At 35.9% G+C, this 17730-nt stretch overlaps 2 protein-coding genes across 2 annotated transcripts; both read left to right on the forward strand.

Annotated features, from left to right (window-relative positions):
- Positions 1-369: 369 nt before the first annotated feature.
- On the forward strand, positions 370-6933 carry LOC110717354 (alkaline/neutral invertase A, mitochondrial-like). The gene is made up of 6 exons (XM_021896021.1): positions 370-1558; positions 2325-2490; positions 2572-2783; positions 3491-3984; positions 4086-4134; positions 6210-6933. Exons 1-6 carry the CDS (start codon positions 767-769, stop codon positions 6534-6536), a joined length of 2040 nt encoding a protein of 679 aa, XP_021751713.1. The 5' UTR covers positions 370-766; the 3' UTR covers positions 6537-6933.
- A 1703-nt stretch (positions 6934-8636) lies between these two features.
- LOC110717897 (U11/U12 small nuclear ribonucleoprotein 35 kDa protein-like) lies at positions 8637-14875 on the forward strand. Its single transcript, XM_021896685.1, has 8 exons — positions 8637-8923; positions 9018-9115; positions 9241-9292; positions 10764-10834; positions 11378-11468; positions 12367-12442; positions 13908-13986; positions 14400-14875. The coding sequence occupies exons 1-8, from the start codon at positions 8770-8772 to the stop codon at positions 14751-14753; spliced, it is 975 nt and encodes a 324-aa protein (XP_021752377.1). The 5' UTR covers positions 8637-8769; the 3' UTR covers positions 14754-14875.
- Positions 14876-17730: the final 2855 nt, after the last annotated feature.

A 17730-nucleotide genomic window follows, 5' to 3' on the forward strand; every position in this document is an offset into this window, starting at 1 on the left:
AAACACACATTTAAAACGATTAAATTTGACCACTAGTATATGAAAAAAAATATATTAATAAATACGAAGCATTATTAAAAGTTACTAGTATGAAAACACATGTTAATAAAAATATTTAAAAACAGTCACCTCTATGATTACACCAACCGAGTTTAAAAAAGAGAAAATCGAAGTTAATTTTTGTGATAAACAAATTTTACTATAGGGGCAAAATGTAAATTTTACAGTAGAAATGGATAAAACCTCTACTATTATTTATCACGGTGATTAATTAGGACGTCCTCTATGTTAAAGGCATCACCTCATCAAGTCACGTGCAGGGGCAAGAAGGTAAGAAACTTTACTTTGCAATAACTTTTGGTATTTCCTCATTTGATATTTCAAACAATAGTCCAATGTTCTTCCCCCCCCACCAACACGCTTTTATTTAAACAAACAATTTAAAGTTGCATTTATAGCAAGCTAACTTCATTCTTCATTTTCATTACTCAACAACAATTCCAATTTCAAATCACAACCATTTCCAATTCTCTCCATTTTCCAGGTTCTATCATTAATTTAATCAATCATACTTTCAATTTCATTATTCCCAATCTTTTCTCTAGTTTTGATTACTTTGTAAATATATATAATTAGGGCTTATTAATCTGTTTCTGTTGATTCATATTTTCAATTTTAACAGATTTGTATACTATACTTGATTACTTGTTATTGCATTTAGATCAGATTGTTTCTGATTGTTGAGTTTGAGTTTGAATTTGTTGGAATGAATAGTGGTGGTTTGATTGGGGTTTCTACTAGAGCTCTGATTAGTCGTAAGAGTAAGAATCCGATTAATTTAGGGTTTTCAAGGAATGTTATAGTGATTGATGATATGTCGAGTTTACGAGGTTATAGGCCTAATTATAAGATTAGGAAGTATAGATATGATCATTTTACATTGAATGTTGTAGGTAGTAAATGTAAGAATGGCTCGAATCGGATGGCTTTTTATGATTCCGGTTCTAGTTGGAGTCATGCTAGGACTTTATCACGTTGTCGTCGTGGCAATGATAGGAATAGGGGTGTTGCCATGGTGGTGAATGTAGCGTCGGATTGTAGGAACAATTCGACTTCATCATCATCATCGGTGTCTGAAGCTCGTGTTAATGAGAAGAGCTTTGAGATGTATTACATTCAAGGTGGATTGAATGTGAATGTAGATGTGAATCCTTTCGTGATAGAGAGGATAGAAGATGATCTAGGTGTAGAAGAAAAGGAGGATAGTGTAGGTGTAAATACTAATGACATAGAGGAGTTGAACGAGGTTGGAGCTTCCACTCGTAAGGCTAAGTTGTCGGAAATTGAGGAGGAGGCTTGGGAGCTTTTGAGGAGCTCTATTGTGAATTATTGTGGAAGTCCTGTGGGGACAGTGGCAGCAAATGATCCGAATGAAAAGGAGCAGCTTAACTATGATCAGGTTTTTATTCGGGATTTTGTTCCTTCTGCACTTGCCTTTTTACTCAATGGGGAAGGAGACATTGTGAAGAATTTTCTGCTTCATACATTGCAATTGCAGGCAATCTCTTGTATCCTTTAGCTATAGTAGAAGCCGACATTGTCACTTCATGTATGGTAGCTTGCTGCATATTTCATTCTTGTCTATGTTCTTTGTTGCTGTCTATCAGTCTTATGTAGAAATACTATATATGCTTAGGTGGGAGTGGGATAAAGAAAATTAAGATTTATTATACCCCTTGAATATATATCCTGGTCATTCATGCCCAACTACTGAAGCAGTATAGAGGTAAATATAGAAATTACACATAGTGATTTAGGTAGCTGAGATTTGGATGCTGGTACTTCATGGGTTACCTATCATGGCATCTTATATGCTATTACTGCTGGTCTCTTGAAGGGCCAAATACCCAAATATTAGTATATTAGCAAGAATGTATATTTGTCACTGAACAATACACTATAGAATTTGGGACCCAAAATTATTGAAAGAAAAAGTTGTTTGCTTTTGTATATACATTATAGTTTTTTTTATCAATCGCATTCCTTAGTTTTTGTGAAGAGGCAACACAGTGAAATAGAGGAAGCATTGTTATGAAATTTATATCTTAGTCGAGAAATCTACAAATGCTAAGTTTGTGATTGTAATTGAGGTAGTAGTTATAAAAAAACTCGATGTAAGTAATTTTAATTTGGCTGCAGACTTATGTCTTACAAAGTATAATAAAACTGGTTTTTCCTAAAATAAGCTGGCAGAAATTATAATTGTTAATATGTTAAGCATATCTTAAGGCATTTATCTAAGTTTCTTCTTGCTTAATCCATAGAGTTGGGAGAAAACTGTTGATTGCTATTCTCCTGGACAAGGGTTGATGCCAGCAAGTTTTAAAGTTCAAACCGTGGCTCTTGATGGAAAAGAAGGAGCCTTTGAAGAAGTTTTGGACCCAGATTTTGGTGAAGCAGCCATTGGACGTGTGGCCCCTGTTGATTCTGGTATTGTGTTCATCTAATTTTACACTTGAAGATTTCATTAATGTTTCTTGCACGATCCATAAGTTGCTATTTGATGTGCAGGTTTGTGGTGGATTATCTTGTTAAGAGCTTATGGAAAGATTACTGGTGATAATTCACTACAAGAAAGGGTGGATGTTCAGACAGGAATTCGATTGATTGTTAACCTCTGCTTAACTAATGGATTTGATATGTTCCCTACACTTTTAGTCACTGATGGTTCCTGCATGATTGATAGGCGCATGGGTATACATGGTCATCCCCTTGAGATTCAAGTAAGTTTACTTTTATTTATTCTAGGCTTTACTTTTGGTGTCTCATGCTGTACTCATCTGTTATATTCATGTTTGTTGGTGTGCAATGAAGTTCAAGCAAAAATTTGTGATGTCACCTGTTCTTTATGTATACCCACTGCCACTCCTGTTTAATTCCATTGATGCAATGTAGCTTACAATGTCTGTTTTGGTCATACATACATCGGTACATGCTCTTGTATTGATGGCTAAATTATGTGTTGATGTGGGTTTATAAACTGGTCTGCATCAGTTGAATTCTGACAATTAGTAAATGCTTCTAGACAGAATATTAAATTGTTAATATTTGTTGTTTGCATGAGAGATCATTGTTTTGTTCTTTGCATGGGAGATCGATGTAGTTCCCATTTCTGCTGTCTTGACTTTTAACAGTATTGGAGGACTTGGAAGAGCTAACTTATTTTTTTATTTTTTATTCATTTATTTATTTTTTCCAGAAATTGGTCTATGCATTAAATTTTTGTTTTGGCCTGCTTTTTGAAACTTATAATTTTGTCGTTGCTATTCTAGTACAACCTCAGCTGATATGCATTTTAATTTTGGCTTGTAGCTTTGTCGATTAGAGTTCAGTGGATGAATTACTTTTTCTGATGAGACTATACTATTTAAGAATAAAAAGGGTTTTAACTTAATCTATGTCATAATTTTAACTATCCGTAATCTTGCAGGCCTTATTCTACTCAGCTTTACGTTGCTCACGTGAGATGCTAATTGTCAGTGATGGTACCAAAAGTCTTATGGCAGCAATCAACAATAGATTAAGTGCACTGTCTTTTCATATTAGGGAATATTATTGGGTTGACATGAAGAAGCTCAATGAAATATATCGTTACAAAACAGAGGAATATTCTACTGATGCCATCAACAAGTTTAATATCTATCCAGAACAGATACCTTCATGGCTGGCAGACTGGATCGCTGAGGAAGGTGGTTATTTCATTGGTAATCTGCAACCCGCTCACATGGATTTTCGGTTTTTCACACTTGGGAATCTTTGGTCTATAATTTCATCTTTGGGTACTACCCAGCAAAATGAGAATATACTTACCTTGATCGAATCAAAATGGGGTGACCTTATAGCAGATATGCCTCTTAAAATATGTTATCCTGCTGTGGAGTCCGAGGAATGGCGTATCATCACTGGCTGTGATCCAAAGAACACGTAAAGTCTAGTTTCTTCTGCATTTTTTTTTAAAATTTATAGTTGTTTACGGATTTGTTTGATCTTGGTTGTTAGCCCTGATCTTCTTCATTTGCATGCAGTCCATGGTCATATCATAATGGTGGATCTTGGCCAACACTATTGTGGCAGGTATGTATTTTTCGATGTTCACTGCAATATCTTTCCAAAAGGTCCCCTAACTTGGATATGGGTGAAAGTTTCTCTGTCAATTCTAGTCATTGAAATGCAATATTCTTCTATCTACTAAGGTCTGTTCTAATCATAGTCTGTTAGATGGTGTCTGGTTCTCTTCCACCTTCCTTCGAATCTGTTTTTTTCTTAGTTTCTAATTATTCTTTCCACTTACTGTCAAAATTGTCACTGTGTTCAAAGAGTGAAAGGGTTTTAACTCTTTTTTCTCCACCCCCCTCTAAATTTCTCTTTCAAAATTGTTTTATCTATGGAATTTCTTTGTAACAGTGCCAAGGCTCCAATACCAGTTTCTTTGTAACATTGAGCTTATGGGATTTTTATGGGGCAGTTTTTTGTTTTTTTTTTTGTTTTTTGAAGATATCTGATTCACTGGTTATGGCTTATGGGCTGTGGGTAGACATTTGGTGTCAAGTTCTCAATCTTTTTTCTTTTTTTTTTTTTTATTTTTCCTTTTCTTTTCTTTACCTGTCTAACCTATAATCATGAATTAAATTAGGAGAACTATGTTATGTAATTCTAAAGAAAATGATAAGCCTGCTACGCTAGCTGCGAGTAGAGTTACGGAATGCTTTGTACTCCTTTTGTTCTCTTTTATTTGCCCCTTTTTTCAAATTTTTATCCTATATGTGAGTAAAATGGTTGTTCTTCATAATCATTTACAAAGTGGGGTAAAATTAAATGGACAAACCAAGATGGAATGGGAAATATAATATGGGACAGAGGGAGCATTAGTTATTCAGAGGAGAAAGATGGTGGACCAGATGACTAGTATTAAAACCTGAAGTCACATACTCTGGTAACTAGGCTTTGACCTTGTGCTTTACTTGTAGAGTGTAGAGCAACATGTAAATTCTACATGACAACAATTCATCAGCAGGATACATAGCCAATATACAGATTGCAAAATCTTATGTGGAAAGGGTTTTTCATATTGAAGATATCAAGAAATAACTAAATATTAGGGGCACTAGACAAACACTCAACAGTAACACCCAAAAATTCAGAATCCTAATGAATTGTGCTAAAATAAGATTAAGGCTATTGAAGTTTGCTAGCAAGGAACTTCTTAGCGTTTGTTTCTTTGATGCTGTAGCCCAGACTTAGACAGCAAGGGCATATGTTTTGGTAGTCAGCATGTGGTGGATATGAGTTGCATTTTGTCAAATGTACATCAGTCTCTCCTACCAAACCAAACAAACCTAGTTTCAGAGACAAATTTTAAGAACAATGGCAGCTGTTGTATTACCATTTTGCTTCTTTTGATTGAAGCACCCTCATCTGTGGTCAGCATACTTAGAGTCGGTAGCTCTTCTTGCTCAAGTGAAATAGTTACATTTGGCTCTGATGGTGATTCTATAGAGAACTCTTTTTTCACATCATTGATTTCCTGCTATGAAAGTAGTTAGGGTTGGTTTTCTTTAAGTTCAAGATATTTGGCATAAGCCATCCTTGCTTTTGCTCTTATTGTGAGTGTTATATTCATCTTCACTTCACATGAATGTGGACTTTATTTAGTGAGAACAGCAAGAATTTCTAGTAATTTTTTCTTATTTAAAAATCGAATAAAAAAGTCTTTCAATAAAGAAAATGTGTTTTCTTTATATGAAGAAACCTATAAAGCCTAGTCCAAATAATAGAACTAAGCCTAAACCCACTTATAAAAAAATATTCTCAACAGTTCTGTCGTCGACAGAAAATTAGAGTACTTTGTGCAGCATGGACCTTTGTGATTTGACTTTGGTGTCAAAGTCTTGGTTAAAGTGAGGGCCATATAATAAACAGAGTTTTAAGTGAACATCACTAATCTCTGTTGCTTTCCAAGGCATATTTTTATCATCAGATCACCAAAGCAACTTAATATTTATCTATTGGAGAACTCAGTACTGTCCCCTACACTTCACCCCTTGAGCGACTTGTTAGCATGAACAGAGTTTCCCTCGCCACAACCACTGGCATCATGAATGCTTATAATTTGCTATATGATGTTGCTCTTAAATATGCCTGTTTTGCAGTTCACACTAGCTTGCATAAAGATGAGGAGGCCAGAGCTAGCTGAAAAAGCTATTACTTTGGCTGAGAAAAGGCTTTCAGTGGACAAATGGCCAGAGTATTATGATACTAAAAAGGGACGGTTTATTGGTAAACAAGCACGCCTTCATCAAACTTGGACAATTGCTGGGTACCTAACATCAAAAATGCTCCTAGAAAACCCTAATGCTGCTTCGGCCTTGACTTGTGATGAGGATTATGAGCTTCTTGAAATTTGTGTTTGTGCACTCAATAAAGGAGGCCGAAAGAAGTGTTCTCGTGGTGTCACTAGACATCAGCATACCGCGTAGTTCTTGATATTGGTTGCCGAATCTCTGTTTCCGAATACGCAAATTATTAATGCAAGTCGGGATCTGTTTCTACTGTAAATCTTGACAATATAGCGCTTTGTGGGCCAGAGGAGTTGAGCTTTTATTACATCTCCTGATGGTATTAGATTCTTGCTGAAATTGTTTCTCTAACATGTAAACTTGTAGTCTTGTAGATTCTAGGATTGGATGAACTAGATGAGACATGACATTAAGTGTTCAACATGTACCTGATTGTTACTACGTCCACTTTTCATGGACATGGTTACTTTACTAATTTTCTTAAAACCTATGTTGATTGAAAATTTGAAAGTAAAGAAAATTCAATATTTGGTCTTGTATCTCAATATGGATATCATTGATTACTATTGCTACCTTATCTTGTTTTCCGGTGACTTTAGCTGGTTTGTGATGTCATAAAATTTCATTTAAAAAGTTATTCTATTTTGTACGAACGTGACTATTTTTCATTCTAGCTAAATTTTTTATGAGTGTAATATACTTTGGAAACTAGATGTCAACAACAAATGGAAGGTATTCCTATGGAAAATCAGAAGCAGGGTGCTCTCGGTTGGATTTGAATTCAAGAGAAGGAATCTACCCTTTCCAATTTTCTATAATTTGTGTGGGAATGAGGAAAAAGAGGAAACTCTTGATCATCTGTTAAGAGATTGCGATGTGGCGGGACGGGTCTGGCGCGGAGGAAGACTGGGCATTGATACGAGAAGCTAGCAGCACACTGATATCAGGACTTGGGTGGACTACTGGATTGTCAGACCGCGAAAGGAAGGAGATGACAAGTTTTGCCCTACAAAATATTTCATTGCTACCTTGTGGGCTATTTGGACCGGAAGAAATGAAAGTGTTTTCCGTGGCACTAGGGCTACTCCTCAGGGGATAATTAAGATTGCAGACACGAGTTACACAATGGCACAGACTAGAGCGGATGATCAATAAATTGAAAAAGGCCCCCAGGTTCTAACAACAGATTCAAAGATCAGACCGATAAATGGGATCATATCATTAGGGGCAACTCAGACTGTGGACAAAGTATCTTGACAATTATAGCGTCAAGAAAGGGACAGGGACAAAATGGAGAAGGATGGGTTCTGCGTGATGATGACAACTGTTGGGGTGGGGGGCAACTGCTGTCATTGGCATTGACAAGGACTATAGTATGCTGAATGGAGTCTACGAAGGCCTGAGAAAAACAAGGAGCAACGGGCTACTGCATATTAAGATAAGGATTCCAAGCTTTAAGCTAGCACAAGTCATCAACGGGCAAACAACTAAAAGAGTGGAACATCAAAACATCTTAAAGAGACTAAGAGAGTCTTTCACGTGTTTTCATTGTATTTGTTGTTGTTTTTACATGAACTCTTGGGATTAATTCCCTCTTTGGACCGTTGTAAAAAAAAAAAAAAAAAAAAAAGAAGTCATTGTAAAAAAACTGAAAGGAGTATACCCAACAATTTTTAAGGCAAGAAGGGAAGTATTAGTTTTAAGAAGGGAGCCTTGATTTATCATTCTAATAAATATCAAGGGGTACAAATTGACATTAGCGGTTTTAAGGGTGAATTTATTTCTAGACTCGAACCCAGAATTCAGACTCTGGCACATCAGCTTTCCACTAACTTTAAAATACTTTTTTTTATTATTCAGATTCATACAAAACTTTCTCCAAATTTACACATTATCCCAAGACTCACTTAATCCTCTTCAAACTATATTTATTTTTTTGTAAAATATCTTTAATTATTTTTTAAAAATTATTGTAAACTTTTGGTTGATGAGGTGACCAATTTTCATTGGCAACCAACCAAAAGATGGCAGCATTTGTTCCCTTGCAAAGTCTCGACATGGGTTTGGATTTTCCAAACTCCATGCAAGACTCACATGAGTCTTGAGTGAGTTTATTGCAAGAATCTTGAGCAAGACTCGTGTTGAGACTTTGCTCAAGACTTGCAATAAACTTACCCTAAGAAGTAACAATTTTCCCTAAAACTTAATCGTGTTGGCGCTTTTTTTTTTTTTTTTTTTTTTTAATAGAGGAAAATCAAGTTAGCGCTTTTACCTACATATATATATCAATATTGGGATTTTCTCCGTTTTAAGCCGGGTTGCGAACTGTCTTAAAGCATGCGAAGACAGTTAGCAACCAAGCAAAATCATTCAAAAACAGAAATTAGCGAGCACAGCAACACAGAAAATAGTGATGAGCGGAAGCAGAAGCAGCAACAACAGCGTAAATGCAGTATTTTACGCACAAACATACCACCCCATTCAAGCCGGCAGCATCGATGGCACCGACATTCTTCCTCACGACAACGCTGTTTACAGAGCTCTTCTCTGCTCTTCCGCTGGCCTCTGTACTCCCTCTTTCTCTCTCCTCTTTCTCTACTCTTTCTTTTTGACACCCATTTCACAATTCATTCATATAATTCTTTTTTGTGTAATTTGCAGATGACCCATTTGGTGATCCAAAAGTTACAGGTGACCCCTATTGTACTTTGTTTGTTGGTCATCTCTCTCGCTCCACAACTGAAGATACCCTTGACAAGGTTAATTCATTGATTTTTTCATGAATTTTGATACCCTTTTAATTATATGGTGTGTATTTTGTTTTTAATTTTGAAGGGTAAACAAAATTTTGATGATTTTATGGTGGATTGTTTATTTTTGACAGGCTATGAGTAGGTATGGTAGGGTGAAGAATCTTCGGATAGTGAGAGATATAGGTAAGATTGCATTCGTCATTTCGGGTTTTCTTGTTTGGTTTGTGGAATTTGTGTAATTGGATACATGTATTATTGCAGAACAGTAGAGATTTTGTGTGGTAAATGGTTTGATTAAATTTGGGTTTCGCTTAATTGTTCAATAAAGGGTTGTTAAATGGAGTAGACTGTTGAATGTAGCATATGGTTGATGCAATTTGGTAGGTTGATTTTTTGATAAGCATGTGTAAGAGCTACACCTTTTGTGTTTCTGCTCTAAAACATGCAACAAAGTTTAGGATTAAAGATAGGGATTAAGGAATATGCAATGGAAGGGAATAAGTGTGCCGGGAATAACTAAGTACAAGTGAAGGAATTAAGAGAGTTATAATGGAATTATAGAGTATGGAATACGTAACAGTGACAGACTAAAGAACCCTGCTTCAATTAGTTAGCTAAACAAAATTTTCTTGCAATAATGAAGATTTCACACTTTAGGATGCCTCCAAACATTTTAGGATGGTACCAACTTATTGGCAATCCATATAGTAGGTTTCCTAGTTTTATTTGTAAATTCAACTAGGTCCATCTTGGAGAAAATTTTAAATTATTTTCAATTCATGAAGATCTACCTTTCCGTGGATGAGGGTTATGTATAGCCATGGCATTCTTCTCCTATTTGTTTAATTGAAAGGGGATAAATAGTCAGAGTACTAATATTACAAGTTTAGGATTTGTATGAGTGGATGTCATTTGGCTTAGGGGTTGATTCAATTTGAAAGTCACAGATTCTATCCATTTCAAAAATTCCTGACCTTAGTGTCAATGGATTGTACAGACTACTAAATCTCTGTTTATACTGGAACCTTTATGAATTTGGAATAGGTACAGACTACTAAATATTTGCAAGGCTATGAGTACCTGGACAATGAGCTTAAGTGTGACACAAATAATTTCATGACAATATGCTGTATCCATCTGGAGGTACTCTCACAAAGAACAGTCAGGATCTGTATGCTAGAAGACAGGGATGTGATCAATGCTATAGCCAAGCAACCAAAGGGAAACAATGAAACATTAGTCATTTTGGGTCCAAGCTTTTGTCATTTGGTCACTCTTGTTTCCCTAGGATGTCTTTGCGGTTGAATTCTTTTAATTGGGCCAAAATATTGAAGTATCTTGAAGTAGCTAAATGTGGTCTCTACACACATTAGTGTAATTCAATATGTTTGGTGGTTATGTTGAATATAGGCTCTTACTAAGCTAAGTTGACTTCGTAGCATCTGGAGATCTCCCAAAATCAGTCTTTTGTAAGTGCGAATAATCTCTGAATTGTTTGTTGGATTTGGAGTCTTTGAAATCTTATTGAAGTTTTTGATTATTGAGAATACATGAAATACACTCACTAGAGTAGCATCCTCTGTAAAATAATTTTAAAATAGAAATGACAATGTGTCTTGTAGCAAGCTGCTAACTTTATGCTGTATTGTTGCAGTTACAGGTGCATCGCGTGGTTATGCATTTGTTGAATATGAAACAGGCAAGGAAATGAGGCGTGCATATGAGGTTGTGATTTGTTTTTATGTACAGTATATAATTCTCTCTCTCTCTCTCTTTCTCTCTCTTTTTAAAAAAAAATCTATCACCCTCTGGTACCCCAAATCATTTTGGGACTAAGGCTTTGTAGTTGTTATCACCCTCTGGTAACCAACCACTTTATCAACCTTGGATCCTTGTTTGGTTAGGGATAACTTTGATTGTATCTTAATTCCGACCTTCTACCCATTAATGAATAGGTCGATACTGAATTGCTGATGACGTTGAATTGCACACTGTCGTTCACAATGTTAGCAAACTCTGGCTTTTGAAACTTGTGAGTCACAAACTTCAAAGCTTGCGTCAAGATTGGAGGGGAGGGGGTATATAAATGTAGGGATTGCTTATGGCCTATAGTTTGTGGTTCATTATCCTTGGAAGTCCTTTTGATATGGAGTAAAGTGGACAGATTATAAGGAATGTAAAGTGTACGTTAAATTTTCTAGTTTACTTTTCTGTTAAATTCCAAAAAAAAAAAAAAATGTACCTCTTATTGTTTTCCTTTCCATGCAGGATGCACACCATTCTTTTATTGATGATTCTGAAATCATTGTTGATTACAACAGACAACAACTGATGCCTGGATGGATCCCAAGAAGGTTAGGTCAGTTTATCATCCTTCCTTTCCTTTTCAGTACAGAAGTAGGTTTGTCTGATGAAAGGAAATTTCGTATCGTTTGACAAAACCCCTAAAATCAAACAATTTTTTAAAATTCTAACTAAACCCTATTTAGAATTTTCAAGTCTAGCGTCAAGTTTGGAATTGATCCACAAGGACTAAGGGATGTTGATTTGAATCAACTAGAACAAGCTGGAAAGCGTCAGTTGCCAACTAAAAAACTCTAAACTGAACTAAAAACAAGATAAACTAGTAAGATAAAGGATTAAGCATGGAGCTAAATCAAAAATAATACAGGAAATCAAAGGAATGATCAAGAGAAATTATTAGATAGCTTGATTATTTCTTCAAAGTTGATTATAAAGCTTCCTAAAGTATTCTAATTGTATGTTTTCGTTCCGTAATTAATCAATCTCAAGGCTAAAGATCCTTATTACAAGAGGGCCTCAAGCCTTAAGTAGTACCCCCAAAATCTAAAATTTGGAGTTCACCCGAAAGGCCGAAATAGATGGTAGGTTCAAAGAAACTTTTTAGAGCTCTGCCTGGAACTTGTCTATTTGGGAGGCTGTGATGTTTGTGCAGGTGAACTTTTCTTAGTTCAGGCGGGCCTCTTGCAATTCTCCTTTTCTATATCTTATCTTCTCCCAACTCTGCTTCAAGCTTGATAAAGTCCTCTCCAAATGGTGTATAGTCATTAGCAAATCATCATAGAACATGTTTGGAGACAAATGAGAAAAACAAAGTTTAGAGCCTAAAACATAGGACCAGAGAGATTAGAAGAAGTTAAGGAACTAAATCACCCTAAAACTTCCTAATTCTCTAGCTTATGAGCAATGTAAATGACACTCATCATTAATTTGACTTAGTTTCTTTTCTGTCACAGGAGGGGGGCTTGGTGGTAAGAAGGAATCTGGGCAACTTCGTTTTGGCGGACGAGAAAGACCATTTCGTGCACCCCTGTATGCCCTTTAGTTTTTCTTTCAAATGAAAAAAAAGTGGAGAATATTGAATCTTATAATCTTATGATTTGTGGATCTCTGCTTTCCCCCTCCAAAATCTCTTTTTACAAATGATACTGTTTAAATGCTGTTTGATGGTTTTGTTGTTGTTGTTGTTGTTGTTGTTTTGGTTTCAGTGGACACTTGATACATTTTACTCCATATGCTTTTATGCCTTTGACTGTTTGCTTTCTGCTATTTGGCCTCTGAAATTTAGTTAAGGGGAGTGATTTTATATTGCAAAAACCCCAATTCTCATCTTAATTTCTCTGGCTTTTTGGGGGTTGGGAGGAAGAGAGTAGAGTCAATAAAGGCAGTGGAGCACTAGCACAATTGGTCGTCTGCAATTCTTGAAAGAGAATGTCATTACAAACAAAAGCCTAACTTCTTAGCCTTAATGATCTGTTTTTCTTTTGGCTGTTGAAACTTTTATAGCTATTGTCTCTGAGGATGAGCATAATTTTCAGCTCCATTATTTATGTTAGTGTATTGAAACTTGTCAGAAGTCTTTTGTTCTTTCTTTTGCACTTCCACATTATCTGAAAAGAATCTGAGGCCTCTGGATTTTGCTCCAGTGAGTGAAACTTCCCAACATTGATGTTTTCATACACCAGGTTATCAATGATAAAGTTGATAGTGTAATGCTCACTTGTAAAGTTCTGCTTTCTCACACTTGATCTTATCATAGATTTCTTAGAATGTCTGAGGCGGATGTGTCACTTGTGCAAGCTCTAGTTGAAGTCCTCCAGAATTAAATGCTTGCTGATGTCCTGCTTTGATCTGTCAAGTGACTGGGATTTGTAGTAATTTGCAAAGCAATCTCAGACTGAATATTATTCGTATCTAATTGAGAGAAGGAACCTTTGTGGCATTGTCTAATGTTTCAATTTTGAAGTATGTGCATGCACGTAAGCTAATGAACTTCTTAGGTTTACTGATGTAATCTATGTTTAATCGGACACGGCTAATATCGCGAAGTGTCCGTGTCGACACGACACTTCACGGACACAGACCCGGGACACGTGTCCGATCCTTCACTGTGCACTCGGACACTTCCGTTAAGAGAGGAGAGGAAAAAAGAGAAGAAACATGAAAGAAAAACATATCTTGTTCGAAAACCGCCATTAATATAGAGAAGATGGAGAGAAGAAGATTGCCATTTATTAGGAGAATTTACCAAGGAAAGTATTATAATAAAAAATATAGGAGTAGACATAATGAAAAATTTAAAGCTTTTGTAATATATAATTTATTTATATAAATTTAAGTGATGTATTGACGTGTCCCCGTACCCGTGTCCTAATATCGGACAGAGTCTCCGTGTCCTAAAATTTTGGAACTTGCCGGATCAGACACTTGGACATGTGTCCGTGTCTGATACCCGTTCCCGAGTCCATGTAACATATGATGTAATTTCTTGATGCAGGCGACCTATACCCTATGATGATTTGAAAAGGCTTGGTATTCCACCTCCACCAGAAGGTAGATATATGTCACGTTACCAGGTACATGTTATTGTTTCTTTTTTGTCTATGAATTTCCTTCTCAGCAATGACAAACAAATCCCTTATATTCGTCTGGCAACCAGCAGGGCCTAAGAAGGGAATAGACCATATGTTTTCTGTTAGATTTTATCTGTGGGAAGTTTGAATTAAGGAACTAGTTTTGTGGTGGTGGTGGGGGGGGGGGGGGGGAATCTGACCAGGGAGCAGTGGGAGAGGTAGTATCTAGATTCTGTCTGCCCTCATGCAATTGATGAAGCTAATTGTATACCACCTTCAGTCTAGCCTTTTACCTCTTTGCATTATTATCTCTCTTACCATGTCTCACAGCCTTTCTATAGCTAGAGTAAATTGTAGGGCTTACTCTGCAACTCTGCATGGATTTTACTAATCTGATTGGCTTTACATATTGCCAGATCCCATCACCACCTCGTAGGAAAAGTAATTCTGAAGAGAGAGAAACATCACCGTCACGATCACCATCACCATCTAGGAGGAAAAGGAAATATGAAGAGAAAGAAACATCGCCACCCAGAAGGATACGGAATTCCGAAGATTTGGAAACATCATCATCATCAATGAGAGAGAAGAACTTCAAACGTTCAGAGACATCACTTAGGAGGGAAAGGGGTTCTGAAGATAGGGATGCATATTCTCCTAGGAGGAAAAGGAGCCCCGAAGACAAGGAAAGCAGAAGGGATAAGCACTCACACAGGCATCAGAAACATAGAAGACACTCCCATCATCACGAAAAGAGATCTAGGAGTTGAGAAAAACTCATGTGACAAAGATAAGCTTTTGTATATTAAACTTCATTTGCAATGAGCTAGGATTATAGTTTGTATCTCAATATGGATATCATTGATTATTATTGCTACCTTATTCTATTTTCCGGTGACTTTAGCCAGTTTGTGATGTCATAAAGTTCCATTTTTAAAAATTAATCTGTTATATACAAACTACAGTAAAAGATTTAATAAAACCACAAATCAGTCAAGATTTAATCTGTTTCATTTTACCCATAATTTTGGTGAGTGTAATATACTTCGTATAAGTCATTGTGAAAGAAAAAACAAAACTAAAAGGAGTATGAAACAATTTCTGAGGAAAGAAGGGGAGTATTAGTTTTAGGGAATATTTTAGGGGTAATATACCCCCGGATTATCATTCTGAATTTCTGATAATATCAAGGGGTAAAAAATCGGCATATTGTAGCCGCAAAAATTGGTAAAACTGCTAATACTAGTAGCGGTAGCGGTTTTAGGGAGTTACAATATTAGAAGTCGACTGGTTTATATATGTTAATATTGTATATTTGTCAAGTTTATCTGGTTAGGAGTTTTAGGTAAGTTAGGTCTCTTGTATTATGTATATATATTTGTCGTAATTATTAATGCAAGGCTAAGCCGTTTTCTTCAATATTTTCTTGAGTTTAACATGGCACAACCTATCTAATTTCTAGAGATTTTTTCGATCTTGGATTGTTCATCAAATTAATTTGTTTCTTTTCCGCAATTTAGGAGATTAAGGCTTTAATTTTTTTTTAATTTTTCTCCCACAAAATTCTGTTTTAGTTTACTCAAAATTAGGGTTTCACGATCCTAATTCTGGTTTGGTTAAGCGCTGCTGTGTGGTAGCATGATTGTTTGTGGTGTTGCGTCTGTGTTGTGTGGTGCTCGTGTTGGTGGTGCGCTAGTGTGTTGTGTGTGTGTGCGGTGCGCTTTCTTGTGTGTGCTGTGCGTGCGTGGTTGTGGTGTGCTGTCGAGTGTGGTGCGTTGGTGCTATTGTGTGGTGCTTTGTGGTGTGCGCGTGCTGTGTGGTGCACTGGTGTGGTGTGTGCGTGGTCTTTGTTGTTGTTTTAAACGGTGCTAAGTTTGGTTCCTCGTCAGATGGCACTAAACTTGGTACGTATAATTCTATTGAGTGGCTCATTGACACTAGAGCTTCCAATCATATGTCTGATAATATTGATCTTTTCACTGATTTACATGATATTTCTTCGCCTGTGGGTTATTTGGTCAGGGGTTACTCGAGTTACTTGGTCAGGGGTTACTCGACTTACTCTTGACCGAGTAACCCCTCACCGAACCCCTTAAATAACCCCTGACCGAGTAACCCCTAACCGAGTAACCCCTCAAGTAAACCCTGACCGAGTAATCCTTGTCCAAACCCCTCAAGTAACCCCTGATCGAACCCCTCAAGTAACCTATGACCGAGTAACTCGAGTAACCCCTGCTACATGGTGTGGCCAGCCACATACAAAATTTTGTCTAAAAGGTTTTACTCATCATCAAATTTCGTTGAATTTATCAATTAATACATAACCAAAAAGCAACAAACGCCCTAAACATCCGAAACACTTTGAATTTATCAATCAACAAATAAATTGACATTGCTTGGGAATAATTATTAACAATTGTTAAAAATAACAAGCTCCACATAACAAACTTGTCGACATGGACCCTTAGAAATTACAATGTATTTTTTCAAAAATTCAAGAAGTCTTATTATTACTCAAAGAAAATCTGTCTCTAGGATGTTTAACAAGCATACATACTTCATACCCCTTATCAAAACTGTCTTTATTACTATTGTCGTGAGGAAGTAACTTAACTACTTTTCGAAAGGATGGCTCATTCGTCTATGTTACAACTCCAAGTTTAACATTGCTTCAATCACACCCATATGTTGCACCAAATCCAGTTTGTTAAAATAGTATAGTCCGTCCTTCCTAACTCCCGTTCCAATCAGTTAGTTCATTCATTTGGTCCTGTATTTATAGTAGACATATAAGAATTAAATTGGACATTACAACTTAGCTAATTCTTAAATTGTGAAACGGAAAGTAAATTGCAACTCAATAGTAACATAAAGAGCTCTGGTTAGAGTAATATTATCCAATCAATAAACGAACGGATCTCAATAAAGAAGCCAACACATTTTCACTATTTGGTAATCCAATAGGTCATTCAAAGCTTTGTGAGTCAACTAACCAATTTAGATTTTTCTCACGTAAAATGATGCGTGGCAGCGTGGATCCGATGTCAATAATCCAAATCTTTATTACATGTTCATTCATTTAAATATATCACTATATAATGCATATATCAGATACTTCCTCCGTTTCACATTCATCGCAATGGTAGGATTGACTTAAAGTTTAAGAAAATTATAAACTAAATTTATAGGCTTATAATATTACAGAATATACTAGTTCATCAATATGATAAACAAAATTTGTTTATCAAATAGCAAAGTTGTAATATAAAGTATTGTTAGTAAGAGAGATAAATAATACAAGTAAAAAAGTAGTGTGTCTGAGGTTGGTAGGAAAGAGAAATAATAAAATATTTGTGAAAGTAGGGTTAGTGGGAAAGAGAAATTATAAAATAATATTGGGTCATTTCCAAAAATAAAAGTGTTGCAATTAATAGAAAACAAATATAAAAGAAAAGTGTTGCGATTAATACGAAATGGAGGAGTATGACACATCTACAACATGGGCTATTGGACTCTCCACTTCCAAAAGATTAAGAATGTAGCATATTGAAAGTTTGAAACAGGAAACGACGCTGGAAAGAAGAATGTTCGTGACAACATCCATAATTTTTATCACATACTACCTCCGTTTTTTTTTTGGTTGACACCTTTCTCTTTTCACGCTTGTCAATACACTATTTTAACGCTTAATATCTTTAAATCACAACATTGTAAAATTATAAGAAGTGGATTTTAATAAAATATACA

Source organism: Chenopodium quinoa, unplaced genomic scaffold (genome assembly GCF_001683475.1).
Source record: "Chenopodium quinoa cultivar QQ74 unplaced genomic scaffold, ASM168347v1, whole genome shotgun sequence".
In the NCBI taxonomy this organism is placed as follows: Eukaryota; Viridiplantae; Streptophyta; class Magnoliopsida; order Caryophyllales; family Amaranthaceae; genus Chenopodium; species Chenopodium quinoa.

What these genes read in the sequence shown, in the direction of transcription:
- LOC110717354 (XM_021896021.1), top strand. Translation starts at nt 767, where the DNA reads ATGAATAGTGGTGGTTTGATTGGGGTTTCTACTAGAGCTCTGATTAGT. An exon ending in TGTGGCCCCTGTTGATTCTG is followed by an intron (nt 2,491 to 2,571) that starts GTATTGTGTTCA and finishes TTTGATGTGCAG; the next exon opens with GTTTGTGGTGGATTATCTTG. An exon ending in GGCTGTGATCCAAAGAACAC is followed by an intron (nt 3,985 to 4,085) that starts GTAAAGTCTAGT and finishes ATTTGCATGCAG; the next exon opens with TCCATGGTCATATCATAATG.
- LOC110717897 (XM_021896685.1), top strand. Translation starts at nt 8,770, where the DNA reads ATGAGCGGAAGCAGAAGCAGCAACAACAGCGTAAATGCAGTATTTTAC. An exon ending in CTGCTCTTCCGCTGGCCTCT is followed by an intron (nt 8,924 to 9,017) that starts GTACTCCCTCTT and finishes TGTAATTTGCAG; the next exon opens with ATGACCCATTTGGTGATCCA. An exon ending in GATATATGTCACGTTACCAG is followed by an intron (nt 13,987 to 14,399) that starts GTACATGTTATT and finishes ACATATTGCCAG; the next exon opens with ATCCCATCACCACCTCGTAG.